A 14,414-nucleotide genomic window follows, 5' to 3' on the forward strand; every position below is an offset into this window, starting at 1 on the left:
AGCAGTTAACCCCAGAAATACCTTCTATTAATAAGTAGAGACTCTATAAATGTGTGATATGGTATACTTTGTTTAATTTTACATGTGTTCCTCTATTTTCTTTAAAAGTGACTGGGTTCAGTAAAATTGAAATATGCCAAGTATAAGCTTATTCTTTTGTCCTTAGTTGAGTGCAAGGCTGGGAGGGAGAGAACATTTGTCAGTCCTACAGCTTTTAATTTACTCACTAGATGGTACTGATTTTTTTTTTTTTTAAACACATACTGGGTTTTTGTTTTTTGTTTTTACAGACAAGTGTAAAGAAGGGAGGGGAAAAGGCCCATAATCTCAACATTCAATCATTCAAGAAAGTACACAATGAAAACTTTAAGCCTCACTCCCCTATTTCTCAGTCAGTATCTCCAAAGAAAACCACTATTCAATTTCTTATAATTTGTTTCAGGAAAATTAGTTTTATAGTAAAGCACAAAGCAATTCAAATTAGCAGAAAGTTCCTCAACACCATTTTAGGCATTAATTTCAACATCTCCACCAAATCTTTCACCAAAATTGGTAAGTTATAGTTCGAGCCTTTTTTTTTTTTCCAACAGTCATCTACTTATGGTGCCAAGATAAAGCTTTAAGCCAAAAACTAAACAGAAGAAACAAAAGGAATTATGTAATCTTTAATTTTAATAAGCATTCAGCAAATAGTCAAAGTTTTTGTAATCTTAAGTCTAGTCAGTGTTTATAATTATGTATCAGGTATTAATAGTTATGTACAGAACTAACTTTAACTTTCTAAGCTTTTTTTAATTTTGTTTTATAATTTCAGGTATAATTTGGGTGACTACAATGGAGAGATCATGTCTGAGGTCATGGCACAGAGACAACCAATGAAACCTACCTATGCCATCCCCATCATCCCTATTACTAATAGCAGTCAATTTAAACATCAGGAAGCAATGGATGTGAAGGAGTTTAAAGCAAATAAGGTAGGGGCACCTGGGTGGCTCAGTCAGTTAAGCATCCAACTTCGGCTCAGGTCGTGATCTCACAGCTCATGAGTTCAAGCCCTGTGTCAGTCTCTGCGCTGACAGCTCAGAACTTGGAGCCTGCTTTGGATTCTGTGTCTCCTCTCTGCCTTTCCCCCACTCACCCTCTGTCTCTCTGTCCTTCAAAAATAAACATTTTAAAAAATGCAAAAAAAGAAAAAGCAAATAAGGTGATAAAAATTTTTGTGATAACAATAGCTGATAATGGAATGGTATTTTATCATTAGAGTGAAGAAAGAAAACCCATATAAATCTTACTGTGAAATATGCCACAAAGTCAGGTTGTGATTCAAGGCTAGCCTGTCGATGCAGCAGGAGGAATTGTAAAGGGAGATACCGTATAGATTAACTTTTTAACAATTAACTTTTCCCAAAAAAACTGTAATTGAAACTTGATATAAATATTTAGCATATGTACGTAACCATGCTACTTGTCATGACTTTTTCTTTCCAACAAGGATTATTTTTTGCCTCTAACCTTTCTTGCCTATTGAATACTTCATACTTCTAGCCTTTGCTGTTACCTGCCATACATATTTCTAAAATCACTCAGTGCATCAGCTCATTCACTCTTGCTTTTGTATTTTATCCTGCGTTTCCTCTGTTTAATGATTTCATCTCTTTATCATCTAAAACTGCTCAAATTCGCCACTCCACGTAGCCTTTATTGTTCAGCTCTCAAATCCTTACTACTCTATTTTTGTGACACCTCCACATTATAACTTTATGTTCCAGTATGGTAATAGTTATCTGAGGTTTGCTTTGTGTATCTGTAAAATTATTTTCATTATTATTTTCCCAAAATTGATTTGTTAATTCTTTAAAATAAAGACTAGATCCCCCTTTTTTAATTCTCTTCTGGATTTTTCGTAGAAAATTAAGAAAAAGGTACAGGAGCCAATGGTAAATACTAACTGCAGGATTTCAGAAGCTCAAGAATTTCTATTCTGTTTTAACTGAAACAAAATATTTTATGAAGTTGTGTTTAGGTTGTAGGAACATACCCATGTGTCACAGAGACCAACCTATAAGATTTTACAGTAAAAGATGACAAAACAAAGTCTTCTATGTCTTCTGAGTATGAATGATTTCATTATAGCTATAAATTTCTTTTTAAAACTTACCCAAACTGTACGTTTGATGAACATGGTTTCTAGAGTTTGATTAATATATGACTTTATTGCAGCAAGATAAAGCTGATCTTATCCGACCTAAACGTAAATATGAGAAGAAACCCAAAGTCTTACCATCGTCTGCTGCTGCTACTCCTCAACAGACGAGTCCTGCCGCACTGCCAGTCTTTAATGCTAAAGATTTAAATCAGTATGACTTTCCCAGCTCAGATGAAGAACCTCTCTCCCAGGTAAATATGAGAAACTCTCTATGAATATAGAGGAGGGATGTAAGAAGTCACGTGTTTTGACTCACTTCATTTTATTTAAAGGTTTTGTCTGGCTCTTCAGAAGCTGAAGAAGAAAATGATCCTGATGGTCCTTTTGCTTTCCGTAGGAAAGCAGGCTGTCAGTACTATGCTGTAAGTTTCAGGTTCTCTTTTTCAATAATAAACTGTTCACCTTTAATTGACAAAATGAAATAATTTAGATTTTTTTTTTAAGCCTCACTTAGACCAAACTGGCAACTGGCCTTGGACTAGTCCTAAAGATGGAGGATTAGGGGATGTACGATATAGATACTGCTTAACTACCCTCACCGTACCCCAAAGGTGTATTGGATTTGCACGAAGACGGGTTGGGCGCGGTGGAAGGTAAGGCATTTCTGTACTCCTAGCATAGGGATATTTTAGACAGTAGGGAGTCAGATCTAGGGCTGAAAATGAGGTAATCCTTCTCAGTAGTTCATTTGTTCCCATTTGCTGTTCTTAACTGATGTTTTTACTAAAATCCTTATAGAAACTGCAAAAAGTTATTTCAGAAGTTCTGGGAGATATTAGGAGAAAGGATTGAATAGGCTAAGAATGTCATAAAACTTGGGGCACTTGGCTGGCCCAGCCAGTTAAGCATTCAACCCTTGATTTTGGCTAAGGTCATGATCCCAGGGTCATGAGATCAAGCCCCACATAGGGCTCCATGCTGAGAGTGGAGCCTGCTTAAAATTCTCTCTCTCCCTCTGCCGTTCTCTCCTGCTCACACTTTCTGTCTCTAAAATAAAATAATTAAAAATCAAACAACAACAACAAGAAGAAATGTCATAGAACTAGTATACTAAGTCGTTTAACTCATTAGTGAAAAGGATCCAGGATCAATGCATAACCTGACCCTGACATCCCAGTTTTTCTGGATCTAATCGCTCTTCTTTTGTTTAAACGTGATGGAACCAACCCATGTATATTCTAGATGCCTTTATGTAAGACTTTGTGTATTTGTGCAGGAGGCAAGAAGGAATTACAGAGCACATAAAAGTGCAGAAAAAGAAAATTATTCCTATGTTGGTGAAAAAAAATATATAAGGCAGAACATAAGGTGCTTTTGGGAAAAAAATCTAATTTATAGTGAATTTATAGTGAAATTATTTTCACTATTTATAGTGAATTTATAGTGAATTATTTATAGTGAATTTTTTATAGTGAATTTATTTTGAATTATTTATAATTTATAGTGAATTATTGCTTATATATGTGTTTCTTTCATTTTTGAATCTTAATTTCAGTTTTTAATCACTTAAAACATAAGTTTAGAGTTGTCTGAGCACCAAAATATATTTTATTTAGTGCTTTTCTTCCCATTATTGTGTTGACATCAATAGTAGTCAAAATTCTCTATGTTGGCTGTATTTTGTTCTGTACTAGCATTTATCAGTGGTAGCATTTTAAGATAGAATCATTTTTATAAAGTTTATATAAATAACATAAAAGTATATCCTCTAGAGTAGTGGGTATCAAATACTTTGTCTATAAGAAATTTTAATGAGGGGTGCCTAGGTGGCTCAGTTTGTTGAGCTTCTAACTCTACTTTGGCTCAGATCATGATCCCAAGGTCGTGGGATTGAGCCCCACAGGCTCTGCACTGAGTGTGGAGCCTACTTAAGATTTTCTTCCCCTCTCTCCCTCTCTCCCTCCCTCTCACTCGCTCTCTCTCTCTTCCTCCCTTATTCCCTCTCCCCTTCCCCCCTGCTTGCATGCACTCTCTCTCTCTCTCTCAAAAACATAAAGACAAATAATTTTTAAATAAAGAAATCTTAATGATGTAAAATATCTGAAAGATCGCATACTTTTTATTGCACTTCTACCTCTCCCCTACCCCTGTCAAAAAAAAATGAAGTGTTTGCTTAATAGAAAACAGGTATTTTATAACGTATTTTGGTGCTTTGTAATGGAAATAAAAACCTTTGGTTGAAAAGCAATTTGAAAAGAAAAATATTCTCATGTTTTATCAGTAACTTACACTAGTAGACCAACTCCTAGAACTGTTGACTCTTACTGATGTAAAATGAATAGTATACGTTATTCTTTAAGGTGGAGTACTCTCTTTAATCAGATAATTATAAAGTAAAAGAACTTTTATCAGAAGTTGAGAATTTTTTTAAAAAAAGAAAAGAAATTGGGAGTTTAGCCTATAGGAGCCAAATACTGAAATAATCAAATTCATAGCTTTTAAACATTTAGTCTGAGATGGCTTTGGGGGAATTGAGTGGGTCTTTTTAATATAATTTTTGAATAGCTATTTTACATATATGTTCCCTGCCTTATTTTTAATAGGGTCTTACTGGACAGAGCTCACTCAGACTATGACAGTATGTTTCGCCATCTGGATTTGGAAATGCTTTCCTCTCCACAACATTCTCCAGTCAATCAGTTTGCCAATACCTCAGAAACAAATACCTCGGACAAATCTTTCTCTAAAGACCTCAGTCAGATACTAGTCAATATCAAATCATGTAGATGGCGGCATTTTAGGCCTCGGACACCATCCCTACATGACAGTGACAATGATGAACTCTCCTGTAGAAAATTATATAGGAGTATAAATCGAACAGGAACAGCACAACCTGGGACCCAGACATGCAGTACCTCCACGCAAAGTAAAAGTAGCAGTGGTTCAGCACATTTTGGTATGTGTTTTTGTTATGATGTACATTTCTATAGAAATGTCAGGTTCATTAATTTTTTGAGTATGTGGTCTATTTAAGTTTAAAAGTCCTTTTCCCTCAAAATAATGAGAGAAAAAAAGGACTCGGTAAAGTATTCATTTGAATAATGTTTGTACATGTGTTCTCATTTAAATAAACCCACATTACAAAGGTGAATTATTACTATTTAATATATGATATTTGTTTCCTGGGTACACTCTGAACCACAATTCCTGATTCAGCAATTATATTTTCAAATAATAAGAAAATGGGCTGTTAATTGTTACTATTTTATACTTGGACACTTCTCTAGTCTTTTTTTTAAACTGTAAAAGTAGACCAGCAAGTCAGTAGATATGCAAAAGCCTTACCTAATGATAGTAATGCAGAACAATTTATAAGAGGGAAAATAATTTTTCAGAAAACAATATTTAAATATTTAAAGGATTATTTTAATTTTATAGGATTGTAATTTTGGAAACATCTCTAGATAATATCTGCTTTAGCATTATGGCTATATTGTGAAATGTGTCTAAAATAAATGCTGTCTTAAAATATTCCTAAGATTTTAGCTTTCTATTTTAAAGCATAAATCTGTGTTATACGAAGCATGTAGATTATAGAAATTCACTGTTAAAATTATGTTACCACAGATTTTTGTAAAGATAATTTAAATACACATTTTGAAGGGACTGTAAAGATATTTATTGCATCGCCCCAATTATCTGGTAAGGTACAGCCAAACCTTCTAACAAATACGAGAACGTGCTGCTTATTGTTAAAGATCTCCAGAAAAGGTTCTATAAACCAATTTACTTTGTGTCTAGAAAACAAGTACTTCTGTGAAATGGAAATCCTTAGTTCATAAGAAAAATAATCACATTTCAGAAATCAGCTAGATCATCTAAATTATTCTGAGGCCTAACAGAGTAGTATAGTTCCATTAATTTCAGAGTGTATATATATCATGGAAAGTTAATCTTCTCTGCTATTACAGTCTTAAAAATCAAAATAACTTTTCAATATGAAGGAAACATATAGTGTGGGGTGTAAACATGTAATATGTTTTCCCTGATAGATTTTTAGGCTCTATAAATTCCTTGAGACTTCTTGTAGAAAATTGGCATGTTGTGTCAATCCCCATCTTCTCAGTCCTTAAATACAGAAGTTGAGGGAGTGCCTGGTGAGCTCAGTCGGTAGAGCATGAGACTCTTGATCTCTGGGTTGTTTGAGCCCCACATTGGGTGTAGAGATTACTTAGAAAAATAAAATCTTTAATAAAAAAGAATAGAGGAGTTGAATTTTATAACTATCCTGAGGATCTTTTAATGATCTTTTTTTATGTAAATTGTTTTGCTATACTACGTAAGTAAGCATTGATATTATGAAACTTACCTGATTTGTGTTTGCCAAAGAATATTGAAAGGTGAACTTTGAACAGTAGTAGTATTACCAAAAGTTTAGCTGAAAAAAAATTTTTAGTAACTGTGATTTTCTTTTTAATCATTTCCTTGCCCATATATACAACTTTTAGAAAATGGGTTTATCAGTTTTTTGTCATTGCACTTAATTGTTTTCAATTTTCCCTTAATTTTTACTAGATCTTTTGTATACTTAGAGAATAGTTGCCTACAGATTGCTATAGGGAAATGCTTTATTTTTTGCTATTTGTGAATACTCAAGAAACCTAAAGCTCTTCTCTTTATGCTCTATAAAGTATATTATAGTAGAATCATATCATAAGTACATTTAACTTAAAAAATTCAACTATAGGCCCCTGGAGAAAAAATAAAATTTTAACAGTTCAAAAAGTATATAGGATTATGAATACAATTCTACTGAAAGAATATAGTCTCCAGAATTGGCCACTCTGGCAATGGCAGAAGTGAATCTGTTGTTTCTCACAGAGTGTCAGTGCCTCCTGAGGTGCCACCTTCATTCATAGGTGAAGCATCTCACCTCCATCAGTGTAATTATAATTTTAAAGATAAACTTTTTCATATAGCATGGCCCCCAGATACAAGCCAAACTATTTAATCTGGTACTCAACCACAAAAATTGATCTCATCTGATGCAAGAGGAAAAACTGCTGAGCTTATTGAAAGAGATAACATCCATCATGGCACACTCTAAAGGAATTTTCAAGGCTTAATTTTTACCATACTGACTTTGGAAGTTAACTATTAGATAAGATAGGAGTCAATTGATATATACTTACTTGCCTACTGCTTAAGCCAAGTATTTTGATTTAGCCATTTTTTTCTGTCATTGTTTTAAATACCAATATTTATTCATATGTTGTGGCATAGTGATATACCCTCTGAATTGATTGTCGTTTTCCTAAATAATCACCTACAAGAGCCTATTTCTTCTCATTTTCAAATAGGAAATTCTAAATGAGGATATCAAGAGTCCATTATTTTTAGTAAAAGGTATGAGCTTTATTTAACACACCAACTTTTATAGTTTCTGGTGCTCAGAATTTTTTTGCTTGCTTCCCAGTCTTGGCCATTTTGCATAGTTGTGTGGCCAGATGGGTAACCTGGTTAGTCTGGCATTAGGTAGTCTGGTTAGTCAGGTACCAGAGTGCTTGGTCCACTGGATAACACACAGCAGAATGACACAGTGCTGAGGAACTTGGGAAGACTTAACTATATGCCTATTTAGAATTTCTAGGACTAGATCTTAGTATGTATGGCTAAATTGTGTATCTTAATCTTCAGTTAATATATGATTTGGACAGTTTCCAAGTACAGTATTTTTTTTTTTTTTAATCTGTAAAAGTACCTTTGAAAATTTAATGTTTGTTCAGTGACTAAGTATTCATTTGCATGCGTTTGAGTTTCGGGGATACGAGATATCAGAACTAACACCTTTTTTTCATAATTAGAAAGGACTATATAATTTTGAAAGACTGTAAGTAGAAAAGTGGTTTGTAAATCACCATTCTGTGTTCAGGATTTGAATTCCTAGTTCCCACTGAAATTTTATCAGCATTCTACAGATTAGGCTTATTTTCATAAGTTAATAGGATATATGTAGCTGGAATGATGTTCTAAGTCTCAGGATCTGTAGCTTACTTAAATTAGTGCAATTTACTTCATAAAAATTGTAACATAAAGTTTTAAAAGGAACTCTAGTTTGAACCTTAAATATTTTTATGGTTAGATTTTATAAAATTGTAGGACCTTAATCCTTATCCAAGTGTGTTTCACAGTTCAGAATTACATCCTCAGCAGGGTCTGGAGTAGCACCCATAGTAAAATTAATAGTTCTCTCTATGCTGAAGTACAAGAATATTCACAATAAGGGGAAGCTTGGGCCACAGATAATCTCATGTGCAAGTAATTTGTGGCCCAATGAATTCAGGTTCAGTCATGTTTGGCCATCTATGGCAATATACCATGTTTTTTTTTTTTCAGGTTGGATTTCTGGGTGGCTGACAAATGCTTAGGAACCTCAAAACTTTCGTTCAAGCTTGCTGACTTAGGGGATCATACTTTAATACTTTCTAAAGTCATTTCATTTTATATTTATTTATTTAAAGTTACCTTTTCCTGTATCGAAATAATTTTCTGACTACTGCTAAAAGAAATTTCTAATTGAGGATTCTCTTTTAAAATAGGTGTTTGGGTTTGTTGTTGGTGGGTTTTTTTGTTTTTTGTTTTTTTGTCTTTGTTTTCACAAACTAAACGACATACATTTTGGTAATCTTAAATCTATCTTCTCAAACTGAATTTTCAAATTATTAACTTTTTTCTAAGTACCTGTCATGCTCACTACTCCCACTTCGGATCATTTCAGTTGATCTGCTCCAGCTGCAGGAATGTGACTTAAAGAGCAACAGGTTGAACTATAGGCTATTCCAGGTGCTGGGTTACCACATAATATTTTCTTTGTCCAAGCAGACTGGTAACATTTTAGATTATTTCATCTAAATTCCTACCCCAGAGAATTATTAGCAGCTACCAAAACAACAGTGGTCATTGTAGACCTTTGCCTAAACACCTCTAGGGAGGGCACATTCAGCAGTTTTCAGGTTATTCTAGAGTTCGGAATCTTGTTTAGAAAGTTCGTCCATATATTGAACAAAAGCTGCCTCCTTAAATTTAAATCTACAGATTCCTCTTTTACCCTTAGAAGCATGCTGAATAAGTTTCTTGCTTTCCAACATCATAGTATCCTTCAAATATTTGAAGTCTTACCATGCTTCTTCCCTCTTCTCAGCTTTTAGTCATGTCCCTAGCGTGACTCCTCTCCCATACCTAGACTCCTGTCAGGTGTTCTATATATGAGGCTGTTTGCTTTTTTAAAGCACTTGAGTCACACTGTTGGGTATATAAAAAGTTTGATTATTTTTTGTAGATAGTATTAAATCTAAAACTTTTATCTATTTCTTTTCATATTTAAAATCTCGGTTTGGGGATGGATTTCCCCCTTCCACTGTTAACTATCTTTGTGACCTCAGATGAAAGTTTCTTCATCTTTAGTGTGAAGTGGTAGGAGGAAATCACCAAGGATGCCTCCTAATCTCAAAATTTGGAGTTCTGTGAAACGCTTCTGATTCTAAGTTTGGTCATCTGTTCATGAAACCATCTTGTCCATCCTTAAGTAAATTGCAAACTTGACTACCACGCCCTGTCTGGAGGTAGACATACAACCTTAACACCTTCTACCGTGATAGGGATTGTGGTCATTTTTATTTATTTACACTTAGCATTTCGTTAAACTTTGAATTAGAATGCCATCTGAAGTCTTCTCAGTTTTCTGTATAAATAACAATATAAAACCCAATTTGTTTTGTATTTGCCCAAATTTACTACCTTACCTTTGTCCAGGCTTTTCCTACTTATTCATATAGCCTTTAGAAGGATTAGAAATTTATTTCTCAGAAGAAATATAAAATCCTTATATCGCATGGCTGAAAAAGGCTTTAGTGATCACCTAACTTAATATTTTGGATGAACATACTGAGCCCTAAAAGTTCGGTTTCTTGCCTAGGTATACTCAGATAGTTACAATAGAGCCAAGAGCTGGAAAAAAAAAAAAAAAATCAAGGTTTCTTGGCCCCTACACCTATGGTTTTTATTACCTTCACTTACAGCTTATATGTTGCTCAACATATGCGTGTCTTTTATATCATTTATTTAAAATGTCTGGGGAAAATTTCGTAACTATTCCAGAGGTGTAATAATATCTAAGCAATAGATTGACAATACTGATCTAAAGTCATGATGAGTGTTAGGTGCATTTTTATTCCTAAATCTGTATTAGGAAGAAGTTAACAGTTGTTTAAAAGTGAAATTCAGAGACCAGGATTAAAATGTTAACTTACATTACCGCAAAAATATTTGGAACCTTTATTCAAATGAATTTTCCAATTTATTATTGCTAAATTTTTTATTAAAGTGTACACAAATACAAGCAGAGTTCTGCAAAAGAATATATTCATTCATATAAATGGAGTTTTTTATATACAGGTCTCCAGTGAATGCTAAATTACTGTTTTTCTAGATATGTAATGACCTGACCTTGCAGAAATGATCCTTTCTTAAAATATTTATTGAGCATCCCCTACTAGGGAATTCAAGACTTAGGCAACTCAATCAAATTTAGGAAATTAAAACATAAATCTCAAAAACATACTAGCAAAACTAATAAATTAAGTTGCTTTTTACGGATTTTTTTAAACCTAAAGATAAATGTTACAGTAATTATAAACCATCTTTCAGGGCAGCATTAATTTTTATAAGTTTTCTTCAAGTTTTGATTCAACACATTTCTATTGTATGGAAATGAACATTTTGACACAAAGTTACTTTGTGTCCGTATTTACAGGTTATCCTATTACCAGTAAAAGTCTTCCCTGTAGTATTCAGATCTGAGAAATACAACATAGTAGGAAAAGAAACTTATCAAGGGACAGATATCAATGAAAGTTTTTTTACAAGAAATTATGTTTTTGTTCTTGTAGCCTAAGTAAGCACTTAGTTCAATTCAAGTGTAAATAAAGCCTGTGTAGACACTAATAACTTCTGAGGTTTTCCTAAATATTATTTCATAATTTCCTGATCCATTGAAAATATGGTAGAATTTCTACCTGAACATTTTGTAGTGGTACTAGGCAGAAAGGCTGTATCCTGGAAGATAAAGTTTCTTTATGAGTTACGAGTGAAAATTATAAAACTTGATAAAGTGAAACTGTCTTCAACTAAATTACTAAAATGCAATTAAAGACAACAGGAAATTTGGTGGACAGTGTTTTGAAAACATTAAACTTTAGATTGAGGAAATTTGCATTGCATGACTTATAGATTCCCTGGTATTCAGGGATGCATGATAACCTTTTTTGTGTTTTGAAATAATTTCTTACCCAAACACCACAGGCTTCTTAAAGAAGCCTTTAAAGTCAGATGTTGTGATTGTATGTACCCTTTTTTTTTTCCTTTTTTTTTAATTGGCAAAAAATAAGAAAAAGAAAAAGGTTTCCTTTTTAAAAACTGCACACACTTTTTTGGGGGGTAATAAATGAACATTTTTTTGTTTGTTTTTTTTAGAACTGAGCTCTCCATAGACAAACATAAGTAGCATAACACAGTGTCTTTCCTCAGACATCATTCTGTACAGTAAATCAACATAAACAACTCCGTTCTTATTGACTGGATTTTTTCCAGGTGGGTTAATTGGGTGGGGAAAATTAATTAACCTTAACATTTGGAGCCTCTTGTCTTCCTGCTAAAGGATGAGTTCTTTAAAAAATAAAATAAAAAAAGGTAATAAACCAACAACCTTATATTCCATATAGAGGGAATGTTTGTAATGGCTAAAATTAGAAAATATGTAGAACAATTAGTATTTATACACAGAACTATTAGGAATCATCTGAATGCATTGGGACAGTGATATGAGTAAACTAGAAACCAAATGGTAATTACCAGATTTCTTCTCAAGCTCCATGCCAAGTTGAATTCTAAATATGTAGATTTAAAAAGCTGGATTACCTTTTTACACTGTCTAGCACAAGTGTCACAGCTTATAAAAATAATGGTTCTGAAACTTGAGAAGTGAGCATTTCTCTTTCCTATGTTGTTATAACTCAGGAAGTTTATAATTTTGTTTTTCTTTAAACTCCAGCCACTCCTGATAAATGTGGTTGTAAAAATGCTGAATTTTTCATATGGAAGTGATCTTTAGCAGGATCATCAGCCTTTGTCAAATGCTTTAATTTTACACAAAAATTTTCTTAATGCTGAAATTTGTTTTAGTATTGTAAGATATGTGTGGTATCTGTGTGTTTTTATAAAGTCTTTCCTCGTTTTATGTTCAGCATTTACAGCCGAACAATACCAGCAACATCAACAGCAACTGGCACTAATGCAGAAACAGCAGCTTGCACAAATTCAGCAACAGCAAGCAAATAGTAATTCCTCCACCACCACTTCACAGGTGAGGGATTTGTCTGTCTTATGATTATCCCTCATTGTTTCCCACCAGAGTTCATCTCTAATTACCAACTGTTGTCATAGAACCTTGCATCTAACCAGCAGAAAAGTGGCTTTCGCCTGAATCTACATCATAGCCATTCTATACAGGGTTTAGAAAGAACATTACAGGTGAGTATGGAAGCTGTTGCCTCTGCTCCCTATTTTAAAAAGTAAAGCTAAAAACCATAGTTAAATGCGATCAAGACACTGTCTTCCAAGTCTGTCCTATAGTCTGTGAATTTTCCTTGTTAGTATATGATCTCACCCAGCTCATTTTCTTCGTTATTTTAATTATTATTAAAATTTATCTTAAATTACATACTAAACCTCTTTTACTATTAAATGAAATCACTTTTAAACCTAAAGGATGATAAATGTTTGCCATTGAAACACATTTAAAGCTTGAAGGCTGAAATTTGAATCTAAGCATCTTGGAGGAAAATTCATTTAAAAAAATTCAAAGGGCCTCTTAATTTCTAGGCCAAGTTATGATGTGATGTTTTGTTACTTCTGTTCTAAAAGGATAGTTATCTTCCTGTCCCAAAGATACCTTTGGGGGGTGTGTGTGTGTGTGTGTGTGTGTGTGTGTGTGTGTGTAAGTTAGGTAAAAGAAGCTTACATACTCATTTTTCATTATATGTATTTGCAAATCACTGAAATGTTTTACTAGCATATTTCTTGTCTGACACTTTGTGTTGGAGGTTTACTGTTTCCACATTCTAGAAGGTTTATTTTTGTAGTTGATTTGTCCGTATTATATACTGTCACATGTGAAGATCAAAATTCATAATCCCTGCGTTCTTATATTGTTTGAACACTCTTCAAATTTATGACTGTCAAAAGAGATGAAGATATTTCAGTGGTTTGCCACTTTGGTTTATATTCAAACTGATTTTGGTATACCTGTGTAACTTTAATGTTGATTTGAGACTAAGTGATGCTGATTAGATTTGTTTTGTATTTTCTTTTTAGGGTTTTGTTTCCAAGACTTTGGATTCTGCTAGTGCTCAATTTGCTGCTTCTGCTTTGGTGACATCAGAACAACTGATGGGATTCAAGATGAAGGATGATGTGGTGCTTGGAATTGGGGTGAATGGCGTCCTTCCAGCCTCAGGTAAGGATAAAGACATTTAAATTGTTCTGATATTTGTAACCTATATCTCTAATAAACAGCAAAGTCGTACATTGTTTAGATGCTTCTTTCTTTTTCTCTAGGAGTATACAAGGGCTTACACCTCAGTAGTACTACACCAACAGCACTTGTACATACGAGTCCATCAACGGCAGGTTCAACTTTGTTACAGCCTTCAAACATGACACAGACTTCAAGTTCCCACAGTGCACTGAGTCATCAAGTAACCGCTGCCAATTCTGCAACAACTCAGGTTCTGATTGGGAACAACATTCGATTAACTGTACCTTCATCAGTTGCCACTGTAAACTCTATTGCCCCCATAAATGCACGACATATACCTAGGACTTTAAGTGCTGTTCCATCGTCTGCCTTAAAGCTGGCTGCCGCAGCAAACTGTCAAGTTTCCAAGGTTCCATCTTCATCTTCTGTAGATTCAGTTCCAAGGTCAGTAGTTATTTTAAGCCTAAAATGTTTGAAAAATATGAGCCCTAACTTAAATCCTCTAGCAGTGCTCTCTACTTATTGGTGTTTTTTGCTCTTTCCTTATATACATTAAAAATGTATAGGGGCATCTGGGTCTCTCAGTCGGTTTAGCGTCTAAACTCTTGATAGTGGCTCAGGTCATGATCTTGAGGTCGTGGGATCCAGCCCCACATAAGGCTCTGCACTGACAGT

The 14,414-nt window shown here is 33.9% G+C and overlaps 1 protein-coding gene across 4 annotated transcripts in view; it reads left to right on the plus strand.

Moving 5' to 3' along the window:
- EPC1 (enhancer of polycomb 1) overlaps nucleotides 1-14,414 on the plus strand; it is a 108,271-nt gene that overhangs the window by 90,701 nt on the left and 3,156 nt on the right. For 3 of the 4 annotated variants that reach the window (XM_040451037.1, XM_040451036.1, XM_040451034.1), the window contains 9 exons: nucleotides 815-974; nucleotides 2,221-2,397; nucleotides 2,479-2,568; nucleotides 2,651-2,799; nucleotides 4,750-5,102; nucleotides 12,448-12,566; nucleotides 12,647-12,733; nucleotides 13,577-13,718; nucleotides 13,820-14,183. In XM_040451037.1, coding sequence (XP_040306971.1) covers nucleotides 815-974; nucleotides 2,221-2,397; nucleotides 2,479-2,568; nucleotides 2,651-2,799; nucleotides 4,750-5,102; nucleotides 12,448-12,566; nucleotides 12,647-12,733; nucleotides 13,577-13,718; nucleotides 13,820-14,183 — 1,641 coding nt within the window. The remainder of the gene's footprint in view (nucleotides 1-814; nucleotides 975-2,220; nucleotides 2,398-2,478; nucleotides 2,569-2,650; nucleotides 2,800-4,749; nucleotides 5,103-12,447; nucleotides 12,567-12,646; nucleotides 12,734-13,576; nucleotides 13,719-13,819; nucleotides 14,184-14,414) is intronic. The other variant, XM_040451035.1, reaches the window with a different exon arrangement.

Source organism: Herpailurus yagouaroundi, unplaced genomic scaffold, assembly GCF_014898765.1.
Source record: "Herpailurus yagouaroundi ecotype Mexico unplaced genomic scaffold, PumYag 203, whole genome shotgun sequence".
Classification (NCBI taxonomy): domain Eukaryota; kingdom Metazoa; phylum Chordata; class Mammalia; order Carnivora; family Felidae; genus Herpailurus; species Herpailurus yagouaroundi.